Below are 13,463 nucleotides of genomic sequence, written 5' to 3' on the forward strand. Positions count from 1 at the left end.
TTTCTGGAAGATTTGTAGTAAAACTCTCACTTTTCTTTCCTGATATTGGTATTTTGTGTTCTTTCTCATTATTTATTGATCCATTTTGCTAGGCATTTATCAAATATAGTACACTTTTTAGAGAACCCACTTTTGATTTGGTTAATTTTCTCTATTGTTGTTTTTTATTTAATCAGTTTCTCTTCTTATGCTTATTATTTTCTTCCTCTTAATGGATTTTGGATTAATCAGTTAACATTTCTCTAGATTTATGAAGTAGGAATTTAGACCATTGACATAATTTTTTCTTTTCTAATAGAAAGCACTTAAAACTGTGAATGTAAATAGAGTCAAAAGACTATGAAGAAAGTATTAGCCTGAACAACAAATAATACTGCTTATTATTTTATGTCTGAAAAATAAAACACCCAACAAAAAAGGACAAGGAGACAAATAGGTAATCTGACAAAAAAGAAGTATGAATATAAAAAGATACATAACTTGCTAATAACTAAGGCAATAAAATGAAAATAGATTGCCATTTTTCACCTATCCAAATGGCAAAGATTGGAAAGATTGACCAAAGTCCTTGTTGGCAAGGTGTATGAGTCAGAATAAGTGCATTCTTTTTTTTTTTTTTTTAATGTTTTATTTATTTTTGAGACAGAGACAGAACATGAGCAGGGGAGGCGCAGAGAGAGAGAGAGCAAGACATAGAATCTGAAGCAGGCTCCAGGCTCTGAGCTGTCAGCACAGAGCCCGATGCGGGGCTTGAACTCACAAACCGCGAGATCATGACCTGAGCCGAAGTCAGATGCTTAACTGACTGAGCCACCCATATGCCCCAGTGCGTTCTTAATTTGGTTGGTGGGAGTGTATTAATTGGTTATGAAAGAATTAGGTGAACAAAAGAACAAAGGAGACAGTGGACAAGATGAGCTGCCTCTTGTCCTGAGCCTTCATTTAGAAGGATAATTGGGCAGGATTGCTCCTGAGGTGACATTCAGGCTGTCATTGTTACTTGTGTTTGGAGGTGGATTTTGAGGACTCTGGAGGGGAAAGGGGGGTGGGTTGGTAGATAGCTTGCCGGAGGTGCAGTTCTGGCCTTGTGAAGGGTTGGCTTCCTCCCAAACTTACCTGTTCTCTCTGGCGCCCAGTGCCTTCACGCTGCCCTTTGGCTCCTGTGATGATGCCATGGCCCTTGTCTGTCCTGTGACCCAGGCCTACAGGTAAACTGCGGTCAGATCCAGCCTTACTGCTCATATGGCCCAGTGCAATTGGAGTCGCCCACAGAAGATTTAGCAACCTGAAGTTATGCTGGATGAAACTGCAGTTTACATTAGATGATTTCCAATTTATAGCCCTTACTTAATATATAATGTGATAGGGGTCTTACCATTGCAGTAAGTGATCAAAGAAATTAACACATAGTGGTTGAGTTTAAAATTGGTAGCTGAACAGAACTCTGGGGGATTTTTGTGTCTGCATGAGTAGGGGTGAGTATAATCTTTACTCTTGCTAGCTCAAAATTGTTAATATGTATGTATGTGTGTGTGTGTATTTATTTAATTCCTACCTTGTTCCAAAAGGACTTAAGGAAGCTTGTCCTTCCTTTCTATCCTGTCATACAAAATAGAATCATGTGAGTAAGAACCACATCATGAAGAATGCAGCTTAATTAGCCTTGATGGTAGCCTTGGTTTGTGTAATGAGGGAATGGGAGAGAACAGTGTAAGATGTGGTTGACCAAGGGATTGGAGCACGAAAGCAAATGATATAAAATGGGAGAGAGAAGCATAGTGATTACAGCAGATTTAGAAGGCGGGTTGAAGATGACCAAGTTCCCACTTCTTTCTATTGGGGATTTGAAGCTGCACCATCAGTAAAGCCCTGAAGCTGTGAAGAGTGAACTTGGAGACATCCTTTTTGACTATTAGAGGCTTATTTCTTTCAAGCTGCATTACTGATTGTGGGATTGCTGGAATAGGTGAAGAGGCAGGCCTGCAATACTGTTGGATTGTGAGAAGTAACTTCATGGTGATCTTTAAAAATACCTTTATTCTGAAAGTTCAAGTGAAGTTTAACATTAATTGAAGCTGTCAGGCAACCTAAAATTTCTTCTCTTTGAAGAAAGCTGATTTTCTAATCTCAGAGGAAAAGTGAGTGATTAATTAGCCTGTCATTATAAAAGGAGATAATAATGTTAGTAGATACTGAATTTCCTGTTAAATGGATTACCTATTGTGTTCCATTTGCAGTTCATGTATATATTTTAGAAACATTCATCTTCATACCAAGTCACCACGGTTACAGCCACATAATGAAATTTTCAGCTTTTTCTTGCACAGTGATGCTTAACTTTTGGAAGACTATCTGAATGGGCATTGAAATGTAGCTTTGTTGGAGTATCTTACTTCTCTACCCTGATTCCTGCTGACCCCACTCCCCCAACATGTCTACAAACACACAAACGTTTTCCCCAGCAGTGTTGAGTCCTGTGTGCCTGCGTGTACGTGTGTGTTCAGGCTGATGCAGTCCAGGCATCAGTCTAGCTGATGCAGGTCTGATGTATGGAAATCCTGTACACTTCAGTTACTGCCCTCTGTCCTTCCCTGTTGTTTTGGGCATTTCATTTACCTCGTTTTTCACCGTTTGAACTTCAGGCTGCCAATACTTTTCCTTCTAAGGACTCATGGTGAATTTAACCCCAACTTTCCCAGATAGGTAAACCTCTCAGTGCATTCATACACAGTAGGGAGGGAAGGAGGTGGGTGTTCTTATGGGTTTCATCTTCTTAAAACTGTGGCTCACATCTGGACTAGTTGCTCCCAAGGCCTGCAGCACCGCTGCTCTCCTGGGATCTCCCCTTACATCATCCTGTAGCCTCTCTTGTGATGATTTCCTTATTTTCCCAGATCCGGCGTCTTCCTCTTTCGTGATTTATGCCCTCGTTTTGGTGGTACACCTCTGCCAGTTGCTTCGTGAGAAAGGGTTCACGGACAGTAACTTTTTTGAGTGCATGCATTCTGAGATGTCCATATTCCATTCTCACTTGATTGACAGATTTAATGGCAAAATAAAGATTGAAATGAATTTTCCCTTAGAATTTCGAAGACATTATGTTGCTGTCTTCTCTTGTGGCTCTTGAGAATTTCTTTTTTTTTATTTTTTTTTAATTTTTTTTTTAACGTTTATTTATTTTTGAGACAGAGAGAGACAGAGCATGAACGGGGGAGGGTCAGAGAGAGAGGGAGACACAGAATCTGAAACAGGCTCCAGGCTCTGAGCTGTCAGCACAGAGCCCGACGCGGGGCTCGAACTCACGGACCGCAAGATCATGACCTGAGCTGAAGTCGGCTGCTTAACCGACTGAGCCACCCAGGCGCCCCGCTCTTGAGAATTTCTGATGTTAACTCTGTTCTTGATCTTTGGTTTGAAGCCTGTTTTTTTTTTTCCCCTCTTTAGAAGCTTGAGCTGTGTTTTACTTCAATTTTCTGAAATTTTACATTCCTACCTCCAGAGATAAGACATGCCACAAATTTCCACACCTTTTGGAGGTTCTGTAGTATAAATTGGATTGTTTCTTGACTTCCCCACCGCCAGTTTAGGATTCAGCTTTCTTGGGCATGCTTTTCAGGTTCAAATGATTTGTCGTCGTTGCTATCTCCACTCTTCCCTTTGCCCTTGGGGCTTATGTGTAAGGAAATGAACATAAAAAACTTTACTACAGTTTTAGTAAGGTGTTTGGGAAGAACAGAGGTGTTCACTCTTCCATCTTTACCCAGAAGACCATTTGTCTGCTCTTCAAACAACTCCGTTGTGGATTTTGCCCCCACCACTGTATCACTGAGACTGCACACAGAATGGTCACTCACAAGATCCTGTTGTCAGAGCCCCCGGGCACCTCTGTGCCCTCATCTTACTTGACCTCTCAGCAGCATTTGATGTGGATGTGACTGCCCCCTCATTTTCTAACTGATCTCCTTTGCTTTGATGACTCCATGCTGTCCTGGGGTTTCCCAAAAACACTGACCCTTTTTTTTTTTTTGTCTTCTAAACTGATTCCTTATTTATATCTGGCCTTTAAAAATAATTTTATTTAGAGTGCTTCAGGCTAGTTTTTTTGTGCTCTGTTTCTATCTTCATTCTTCCTACGAGGCTTAATCCAGTCACGTGACTTTAAATGCCATGTATGTGCTGCTGACACACACTGAGATCTCTCCTCTGAGCTCCAGACTCAGAAGTTCCCATTTGATCTCTTTGGGCATGTTGTAAGCAGAACTCTTGGTTTCCCCTCAAACCTGCTTCCCTGCAGCCGTCCCCACATCAGTAAGTGGCACCACCATGCCCAGACAAAAGTAATTGATTATTCTCCTTAAAAAATTGGTGTAAACTAACCCTTTATCCAGTAGTCATTTGCTAAGTGAAATAAGTCAGTCAGAGAAAGACATATGTTTTCACTCATTAGTGGATCTTGAGAAACTTAACAGAAGACCATAGGGGAAGGGAAGGGGAAAAAACAGTTACAAACACAGAGGGAGGGAGGCAAAACATAAGAGACTCAAATACAGAGAACAAACAGCGTTGATGGGAGGGTGGGGGAGAGGAGAAAACGGGTGATGGGCATTGAGGAGGGCACTTACTGGGATGAGCACTGGGTGTTGAATGTAAGTGATGAACCACGGGAATCTACCCCCAAGACCAAGAGCACACTTTACACATTGTATGTTAGCCAATTTGACAGTAAATTATATTAAAAAAAAAAAAAAAAAAAAAAAAGTGTGAAAGTGGACAGGCAACTGCCCACCAGAGGGCAGTACAGGCAAGTGGTTCTGTCCACAGCAGGCCGACCAAGAGCTGTTGTTTCCTCTCCCACCTAACTGGCTCCACATGAGGTCGCTTTTCTCTGCACAAAATATTTTTAGGCTTCTTAGACCACTTTAGAAGAGAGAATGTGGATAGTTATACTCCTTCCTGTTTCTTTTTCCCCTTTCAGGTCTGTTTGTAAATTCTGGGATTTTAGCTATTGGGTCCTCTGCTTCATGGAGTTTTTGGAAGAGCCTGGGTATGAGAAGTACAGATCTGCCCTCCCATGTTTGTATTCTATCAGCCAACAAGGCATAATACCTCCTAGCACTCAGGAATTACAACTGTCTTTTTATGGCAAACTGCCAAATCATTGTCCTACTGCAGTTACTCTATAAATGTCCTAGGATCTATTAAAATTCTAGGAATTTCACGCAAGGATTTTACCTCTCTTAAAGCTGTGATGTGCTTCTTTACTGAGAGAATGACTTACCCAAAGAAGACGGGTTCGCATAAACCTTGTAGAAAGTTACCCGGAAAATTACATGATTCATCTGGGGTAGGGGGTGGTTTTTCACCTAGCATTTATTCAATGCCTGTGGAACCAGATTGTGCTACCAGACTAGAAACAACAACCACGGAGGTCAGGGAGTTAGCCCAAGTCTCCTGAGGTGCTTATAATTAGGTGAAGGGGCAGACATGTCCAAAGCAAATTTAGATAAGGCCTTCAACAGTAAGTGCTATAGATACAAAGGAAAGTGCTTTGGGAGGAGGCAGGTGGTGAGAAAGGATTGTTTCAGGTGGAGATGGTAGGTATCACTCATCCTATCATGGCTCAGTATATGGAGTCCTTTTGTGAGGTCCTTCAAGCCCAAATTCAGCGTCAGGACACCAGCCTCTGGATCGCTTGCTCTGACCCTCCCCAGATGACTGAAGTGCCCTTCCTATGTTGCCATCATCCAGTTCACCCTTCTCTTATGGCACGCTGTCCACTGTTGTTAATTTGCATGCTACTCTCCTGAGGACAAAGACCGATTACTAATAGACTTGTGCATTCTCCCATTCTGGCTCCATCCTGGTCCTGCACGTGATTTTCTTTTTCTGGAGTACTCTCTTTTTTCCGTCTGTTTCTACATGCTATCTCTTTCTAAATGCAGTGGCATGGACTCACTGACATCTTAAAAAGTAAAGGAGAGAAAAAGAACTAAGTGTTATTGAGTGCCTTGTGTTGAATACTCTTTACTATGTTAGGTATTTTATGAGCATTTTCTCACTCAACCTTGTTCCTCTAATGCACCAAGCTTCTTCCCCTTTCAGATCTTTGCACTTGGTATTTCCTCTCATGGGGACTTTCTCAAGTGCTCAAGAAGGTATCTTCCTTTTCTGTTAACAGACATGTAGAGTTTACAAACCATCCTTCTGAAGTTAATTTTTCAGATTGGTTATCCACCCCTCCTCTCAGAGGTGGGTAGGGTCTCAGAGACAGGAATTAGCTGAGGCTAGGCTGAGAACCTGCCATCTCCTCCCTCTCATTGTCTCTGCCCTTCTGGCTGCTCCCCCAGTACGTCAAGTCCTGGTCACTGGCTGTCTCAAGTCAGTTTACTAATATTTACCAAAATTGCTCTATTTCTACTTCATTATAAGTGGTAGTGTCATTAAGACTGTACCTCTCCTAGGAGCTAAGGGATTCCATTTTTTGGCTAGCTTTCCTCTTAAGATTGGGCAACCAATCATCTTTTTTAAAAAAAAAAATTTTTTTAACATTTATTCATTTTTGAGAGACAGAGACAGAGCGTGAGTGGGGGAGGGGCAGAGAGAGAGAGGGAGACACAAAATCGGAAGCAGGCTCTAGGCTCTGAGCTGTCTGCACAGAGCCCCACACGGGGCTCGAACTCACAGATGGCGAGATCATGACCTGAGCTGAAGTCAGATGTTCAACCAACTGAGCCATCCAGGCGCCCCTAACCAATCATCTTTTAATTGAATTCGTGTTTAATAATTACAGGTACCATGCTCCCCCTTTCCTCCTGTCTGGCAGCAGCAGGGATGGTGCAGGGCCTGGGGCATGAGCCCCCAGAGCTAGTCCTATTTTAACGTACGGTTTTGTTCTATATAGCCTGGAAGTCTAGATCCAACCTTATAAATGGATTTATATTTAATAATAAAAACTCCACCTATTTTTGCCAATCTAGTGTGGAAACAGTATAACCAAGTGCTCATCTTCTGATACACACAAAATCTTACTTTAAAAAATCTTACGCATCCTTTAAGGCTTAATTCGAGTCCTGACTCCTCTGACATTTTCTGCACCTGTAATAAGTACCCTGCATTAGTCTTTCCCTGCTCTGAACTCCCATGGTCTTCATACTTAAGTTTGGCCATTAATCTAGAGGATCATATTTGTTATTTAGTCGTTTTGTGTATCTGTTTTTTTTTTTTAATTTTTTTTAACATTTATTTATTTTTGAGACAGAGAGAGACAGAGCATGAATGGGGGAGGGTCAGAGAGAGGGAGACACAGAATCTGAAACAGGCTCCAGGCTCTGAGCTGTCAGCACAGAGCCCGACGCAGGGCTTGAACTCACGGACCGCGAGATCATGACCTGAGCTGAAGTCGGCCGCCCAACCGACTGAGCCACCCAGGCACCCTTGTGTGTCTGTTTCTTAACTGACCAATGAAATGGTAAGATGTCAGTTGATCGTAGCAGTATTCCCTTGATTTTTGCTATGTTGAAAAAGGCACCACTTTTAAAGGATATTTTTAGAGCAAGATTTTTTTTAATATGAAATTTATTGTCAAATTGGTTTCCATGCAACACCCAGTGCTCATCTCAACAGGTGCCCTCCTCAATACCCATCACCCACCCTCCCCTCCCTCCCACCCCCCCATCAACCCTCAGTTTGTTCTCAGTATTTAAGAGTCTCTTATGGTTTGCCTCCTTCCCTCTCTGTAACTTTTCCCCCCCCCCTTCCCTCCCCCATGGGTTTCTGTTAAGTTTCTCAGGATCCACATAAGAGTGAAAACATATGGTATCTGTCTTTCTCTGTATGACTTATTTCAGTTAGCATAACACTCTCCAGTTCCATCCACGTTGCTACAAAAGGCCAGATTTCATTCTTTCTCATTGATGCATAGTATTCCATTGTGTATATAAACCATAATTTCTTTATCCATTCATCAGTTGATGGACATTTAGGCTCTTTCCGTAATTTGGCTATTGTTGAAAGTGCTGCTATAAACATTGGGGTACAAGTGCCCCTATGCATCAGTACTCCTGTATCTCTTGGGTAAATTCCTAGCAGTGTAGAGCAAGATATTTTTAAATGACATATTTTTCCTAATGCATTTTACTTTCTTAAATTCAACTTAAAAATTACTCACCTTGTTTAAGTTTTCTTAAAAGCATTTTTCATTAGGGGTGCCCGGGTGGCCCAGCTAGTTGAGCATCCAGCTTTGACTCAGGTCATGATCTCAAGGTTTGTGTGTTCGAGCCCTGCGTCAGGCCCTGTGCTGACAGCTCAGTGCCTGGAGCCTGCTTCAGGTCTGTGTCTCCTCCTCTCTCCCCTTCCCGACTTGTGCTCTGTGTCTGTCTGTCTCTCTCTCTCAAAAATAAATAATAATAATGAAATTTAAAAAAGCATTTTTGTTATCTTTAAGATTATTTTTTTACATTATCAATTAATTTTATTCTGAATGTTTATTTAAGAAGACTAAAGTGTTTAGGTATAATGCACCAAAGAAGTATTTCAGAAAAAAAAGAATATTTATTATTTCCTCCTGTAGCCTCAAAAAGCCATTTAGGAAACTACACTCTTTTAAATCTTTTATAGGACTTTGGGATTTTTATAGTTACTATATTAAAGTCATTTTCGGTGTTGTACAGAAAATTTGTAAAGATTTATTTGATAAAATTTCAATATTTTCATAGCTATAATTGTCTAAACATTACTAATTGTGTGTTGAGCTTTCTAATTCTTACTATAGAGCTGCTTCTTCCTGGCAAAGTTTAAACATCAGTCTCTAAATCAGTTAGGTTAATCTCTATATAATACGATTAAATTAATCTGACATGGTTACCACATACATTTAAGATACCAGACTAATGTTTATCATGACATCACTAAGAATTTTTCAGTTTTAAAATTGAACTTTTAGAATCTGCCAGTTATATTTAACAGAAATATTTCTTTTCTCAAGTAACCTGACGTTATTACAGTATTTAATTTCAAAAACCAAAGTAGTTATAAAATGTGTATAAGGCAAAGCACATTCAAAAACTAATGACATTTCTTTGTCATTTATAGAGATACTTTCTAGTTGGGAGCAATCATGCAGAAACAAAATATCGTGTTTTGAAGATTGATAGAACAGAACCAAAAGATTTGGTCATAATTGATGATAGGGTAAGTATCTTGCAAACCTGAATACAAACAGAAACTTTTGTACCTGTTGTTTAAAGGATATGAAAGAGCCTCACAGCTCTTAGTGATGTATATATATTTTTTTCCTTTTTAAATCAGGCATCTGAAAATTACAATTATTTCTTATGGTTGACTGGAATTTAAATCTCTAATCTGGTTTCTAGAAATTACTGGTGTTAAAAAGTATGCTGGAATTGCGCTTTGATACGTTTTGATTTGTTTCACCAAGCAAACTCTTTGGATAAGATAATGAGTATATTTTCTTTTAGAAGTGACATTTTAAGGATTTAATGTAACTCTTAATATTGCATCTACCGAAGAGATTATTTATTACTATGCTTTGATATGAAGCTACTTCATATTAAGTCTGGGCTGCAGACTTTTATTCTATTAAAAATCACCTCTAGGTGATGTTCTGATGCATGAGAGAAATGTTAAGCTGTTCTTTTCCAGATGTTATATTATCTAGAGCAGGAATACAGACTTGATTCAGGTGGCACAAAAACGTGAGACTGTTAGTCAAAAGTGAAATACAGTGTGGTGATATTGAACAGTTCATTGTAACTCTTTCAAATGAAAGAACCTAACTCCCTTTGTATTGAAGTTCTGTCTGTGAACATTTTGAATCCATGTAGATTGCCGGTTTCTCAAATATGTTGGTAGCTACAGTTTGGAACCCATTTTCACTAAGTTCTTTGTAAATCTATTTTCTGTGTTATAATAATTTTAGATAGATTGTATATTGTGATTTCTTGCATTCGTGGATATGGTTGTTCTTCACTCTCCTATTCTGGGAGTTTTTATTAATATACTGTATCGATTCTTGGTTTTACTTGGAGATAGAAGGGGTTGATCAGGGATTCCTTTGAGAATCTAAGAAAAGCTATGAGCCTTATAAAAATAAAAGTATATTTGTGCAATTAAACCTTTGCACACAGTCTTGAGGTGTTCATAGATTTCTTGAAATTTGTCTTGTGGAGCCTTTAAGTGTATGGTTTAGAAGATAAGGTTTTGACACAAGTTTTTGGTAAAGCAGCATGTGATCCAATAACTAACTGTAATTGCTAATATTAAAGAATTTGTTGGCTTTTAAAAATTATAGCTTAGTTGTGCACTATTATATGCTTCTCCATGAAATAGCTAGTGATTCTTATAGGCAATACATCATCTAAAGAATAAGTACAATCTTACAGATTGAATTTGTTTATTTTTAGCATGTATATACTCAGCAAGAAGTGAGAGAACTTCTTGGCCGCTTGGATCTAGGAAATAGAACAAAGATGGGACAGAAAGGATCCTCTGGGTTATTTCGAGCTGTTTCAGCTTTTGGTGTTGTAGGTAAGAAATGTATCTCCTTCTTACTACTTTTTTTTTTCCTCTATGTAGACTACTAAAAGATAGTTTTATGTAGTTATGTAATTATAACCCATAATCTGTGGCTTTGGTTGTTTCAATTTCATTATCCATCAATCAGATATCAAATAGCCTATAGTATCTGCCAAGTGCTGTTCAATTTCATATAGGGTAAGCATAAATATAGAAATGGTTTGGACCTTTAAGAAGTCTGTTGTCGGGCATGTTGAGGAATGAAAAAGTAAAAAAAAAAAAAAAAAAAAATTAGCTTGGACTATAAACATCTGCCCTGCCATTCATCAGCTGGAAAAACAGATACTGGTAAAACTGGTTTAAATTAACAGGGATTTCTGGGGCACCTCGGTGGCTCAGTCGGTTGAGTGACTGACTTTGGCTCAGGTCATGATCTCATGGTTCATGAGTTCAAGCCCCGCGTCAGGCTTGCTGTCAGCACAGAGCCTGCATCCTTCCCCCAAATTCAGTCATAACCCCTTTACTTCATTTATTCACAAACAAATGTAGATATACTTTTGGCTTTTATGGATTCTGCTGTCTAGTTTTGGGACAGTAGTGAGATCTGTCCCACAGTTCTGATGTGTACATCATCCCTTATTGCAATGAGTCAGTACACCTGTCTTTGCCGTACTATGGATTTGTCTCTGGGAGTCTTAGGCTGACTACACTAGGATGAGGGACAAAATCTAATACATGCAAGACAAGTCCACCATTGTGGTTAAGAGCCAAGCTGTGTAGTGAAAAGTTACATGGGGGTGGAGATTATGTAAGAGGTAGATGACTTGGACCAGGAATGACCAGGAAAGATTTCCTGGGGAAAGTGAGACTCCAGCTGGACCTTGAAGGAGGAACAAGATTTGGATGGATGTGGGGAAGAGGGTGAAAGAACCCCAGTAGGGACGATGGCAGGGGCACAGGCTTGAAGATGTCCCTGGGTCCTGGAATGTTGGCACGTAGTTGGGTGAGGCCAGACTGCATGGGACCTTGGAAGCCAGGCAGAGGACAATTGTATGGGATTGCTTCTCTGATGGCAGTGCCTTATTTTGAGTCTGCATTTTTTTTTAAACATTTAACAACTTTATTTTTGTGCTCTTTAAACCAGCTGGACTGTATGCAATGTTAACTGAGTGATAGTATCTATAGATGTTAACAAAATTAACATGGACTTAACTGTGCTGTGTAGTTTCAAATGCTTATGTTTTTCTGATTAGCACTTTCTATTTTGGGACACTATTTGTTGAAACTTTGATTATATTCTGCCATATTTGAAGTTTTTCTCCATGTGCTCTCATAGCTCTTCATATGTAATCCCTTCAGGTCCATTTTGTGTCTAAGTAGCTGTCAGGGAAGGTCAAGAGTGGTAGGTGTGTTTGGTTTCTTCTTTGGACTGGCCCCTTTTTTACACCTTCTGCTCAGTCTTGACAAGTATGTTGAAGTTACATGTTTAACAGATAAATGTTTATGGATGTTTGCACGTCTGTGTATGTCAAGTGAGTTCATGTGTTTAATTAAATTCCATGAATGCCGTAAGTGTTAAATTCCACTTTAAGTGTCACATATATATTTTTTAATTAATTAATTTATTTTCAGAGAGAGAGCAAGTGTGATGGGGCAGAGACAGAGAATCCCAATCAGTCTTCACACTGTCAGCACAGAGACTGATGTGGGGCTTGACCTCATGAACTGTGATATCATGATTTGAGCTGAAATCAAGAGTTGGACATTTAACTGACACTTAACCCACCCAGGTGCCCCAGTGTTACATATATTTTATTTTATTTTATTTTATTTTTATTTTTTTATTAAAAAAAATTTTTTTTGACATTTATTCATTTTTGAGAGACAGAGGAGAGACAAAGTGTAAGCAAGGATGGGGCAGAGAGAAAGAGAGACAGACACACACAGAATCCCAAGCAGGCTCCAGGCTCAGAGCTGTCAGCACAGAGTCCTATGCGGTGCTTGAACCCATGAACCATGAGATTATGACCTGAGCCGAAGCCGGTTGCTTAATGACTGAGCCACCCAGGTGCCCCATGTATATTTTAAAGTAAAGGCAAAAACAAAAACAAAAACAAAAACAAACCCTGGAAATACAATGTGTCTTAAATATAGTAGGTTTTAATTTCAGTATTAGTTACTTAATAGGTTAAACTTATTCCTTTCAATGCTGATACTTATACTTTTTTAAAACGGAAATTTCCTCAGGTGAATGTAATGTTGAATGCCTCATTAGCCAGGGTTTATTATCCAAAATTGAACCTTCCTCGATGATGAAGAGTAACGAAGTGAAGATCAGTTATTGAACTGTTTAAAAATAGCTACCCTTGGGTATTCTGGAGTTGAATTGGGCAGCTTGCCTTTACATTAAATGGTCTCTAGACCGTTATACTGTTTTGTTTTTATGGTTCTTTAGTCATCCTTCATTGTTCTTGGCATATTTGCTTTTAGCAGTATTCCTTGCCTCGTTTTATTTTATTTATTTATTTTTTCCCTGCCTCGTTTTAAAATGAGTTATCTATCGATAACTAAACTTATAAAACCAGAGCTTGATTTTTATCAATTGATAACCAGGTTTGTAACCAGATAATTTATTTTATACACAAGTATTAGGAAACTTTGGGTGAAGGCTGAAGGTGTCTTCTTGTCTCTCATAGAGGTGACATCCGTAGGTGTTGCGGTAGCTGTTTCTCTTGCGGTTAGAGACCTCTTACGATTGAGACTATCCTTGGATAATGAAGTCACTGACAGACTGACCTACCAGTAAAGTGACACAATAATGTACTAAGTAAAGATGTATTGGTTTTATGGAAATATATTTTATGTATTCTTGTTCGACCATGTCAGTGAAGCTTAGGATCACTGAAAGAGTAAATAGAGAGTTAATGGAA

The 13,463-nt window shown here is 39.3% G+C and overlaps 1 protein-coding gene across 2 annotated transcripts in view; it reads left to right on the top strand.

Moving 5' to 3' along the window:
* FIG4 (FIG4 phosphoinositide 5-phosphatase) overlaps positions 1-13,463 on the top strand; it is a 135,036-nt gene that overhangs the window by 8,553 nt on the left and 113,020 nt on the right. For both annotated transcript variants that reach the window (XM_086707562.1, XM_025925317.2), the window contains exons 2-3: positions 9,091-9,189; positions 10,422-10,545. In XM_086707562.1, the coding sequence (XP_086563688.1) occupies positions 9,091-9,189; positions 10,422-10,545 (223 nt within the window). The remainder of the gene's footprint in view (positions 1-9,090; positions 9,190-10,421; positions 10,546-13,463) is intronic.

Source organism: Puma concolor, chromosome B2, assembly GCF_028749965.1.
Source record: "Puma concolor isolate L17-30 chromosome B2, mPumCon1.1.hap2, whole genome shotgun sequence".
In the NCBI taxonomy this organism is placed as follows: Eukaryota; Metazoa; Chordata; class Mammalia; order Carnivora; family Felidae; genus Puma; species Puma concolor.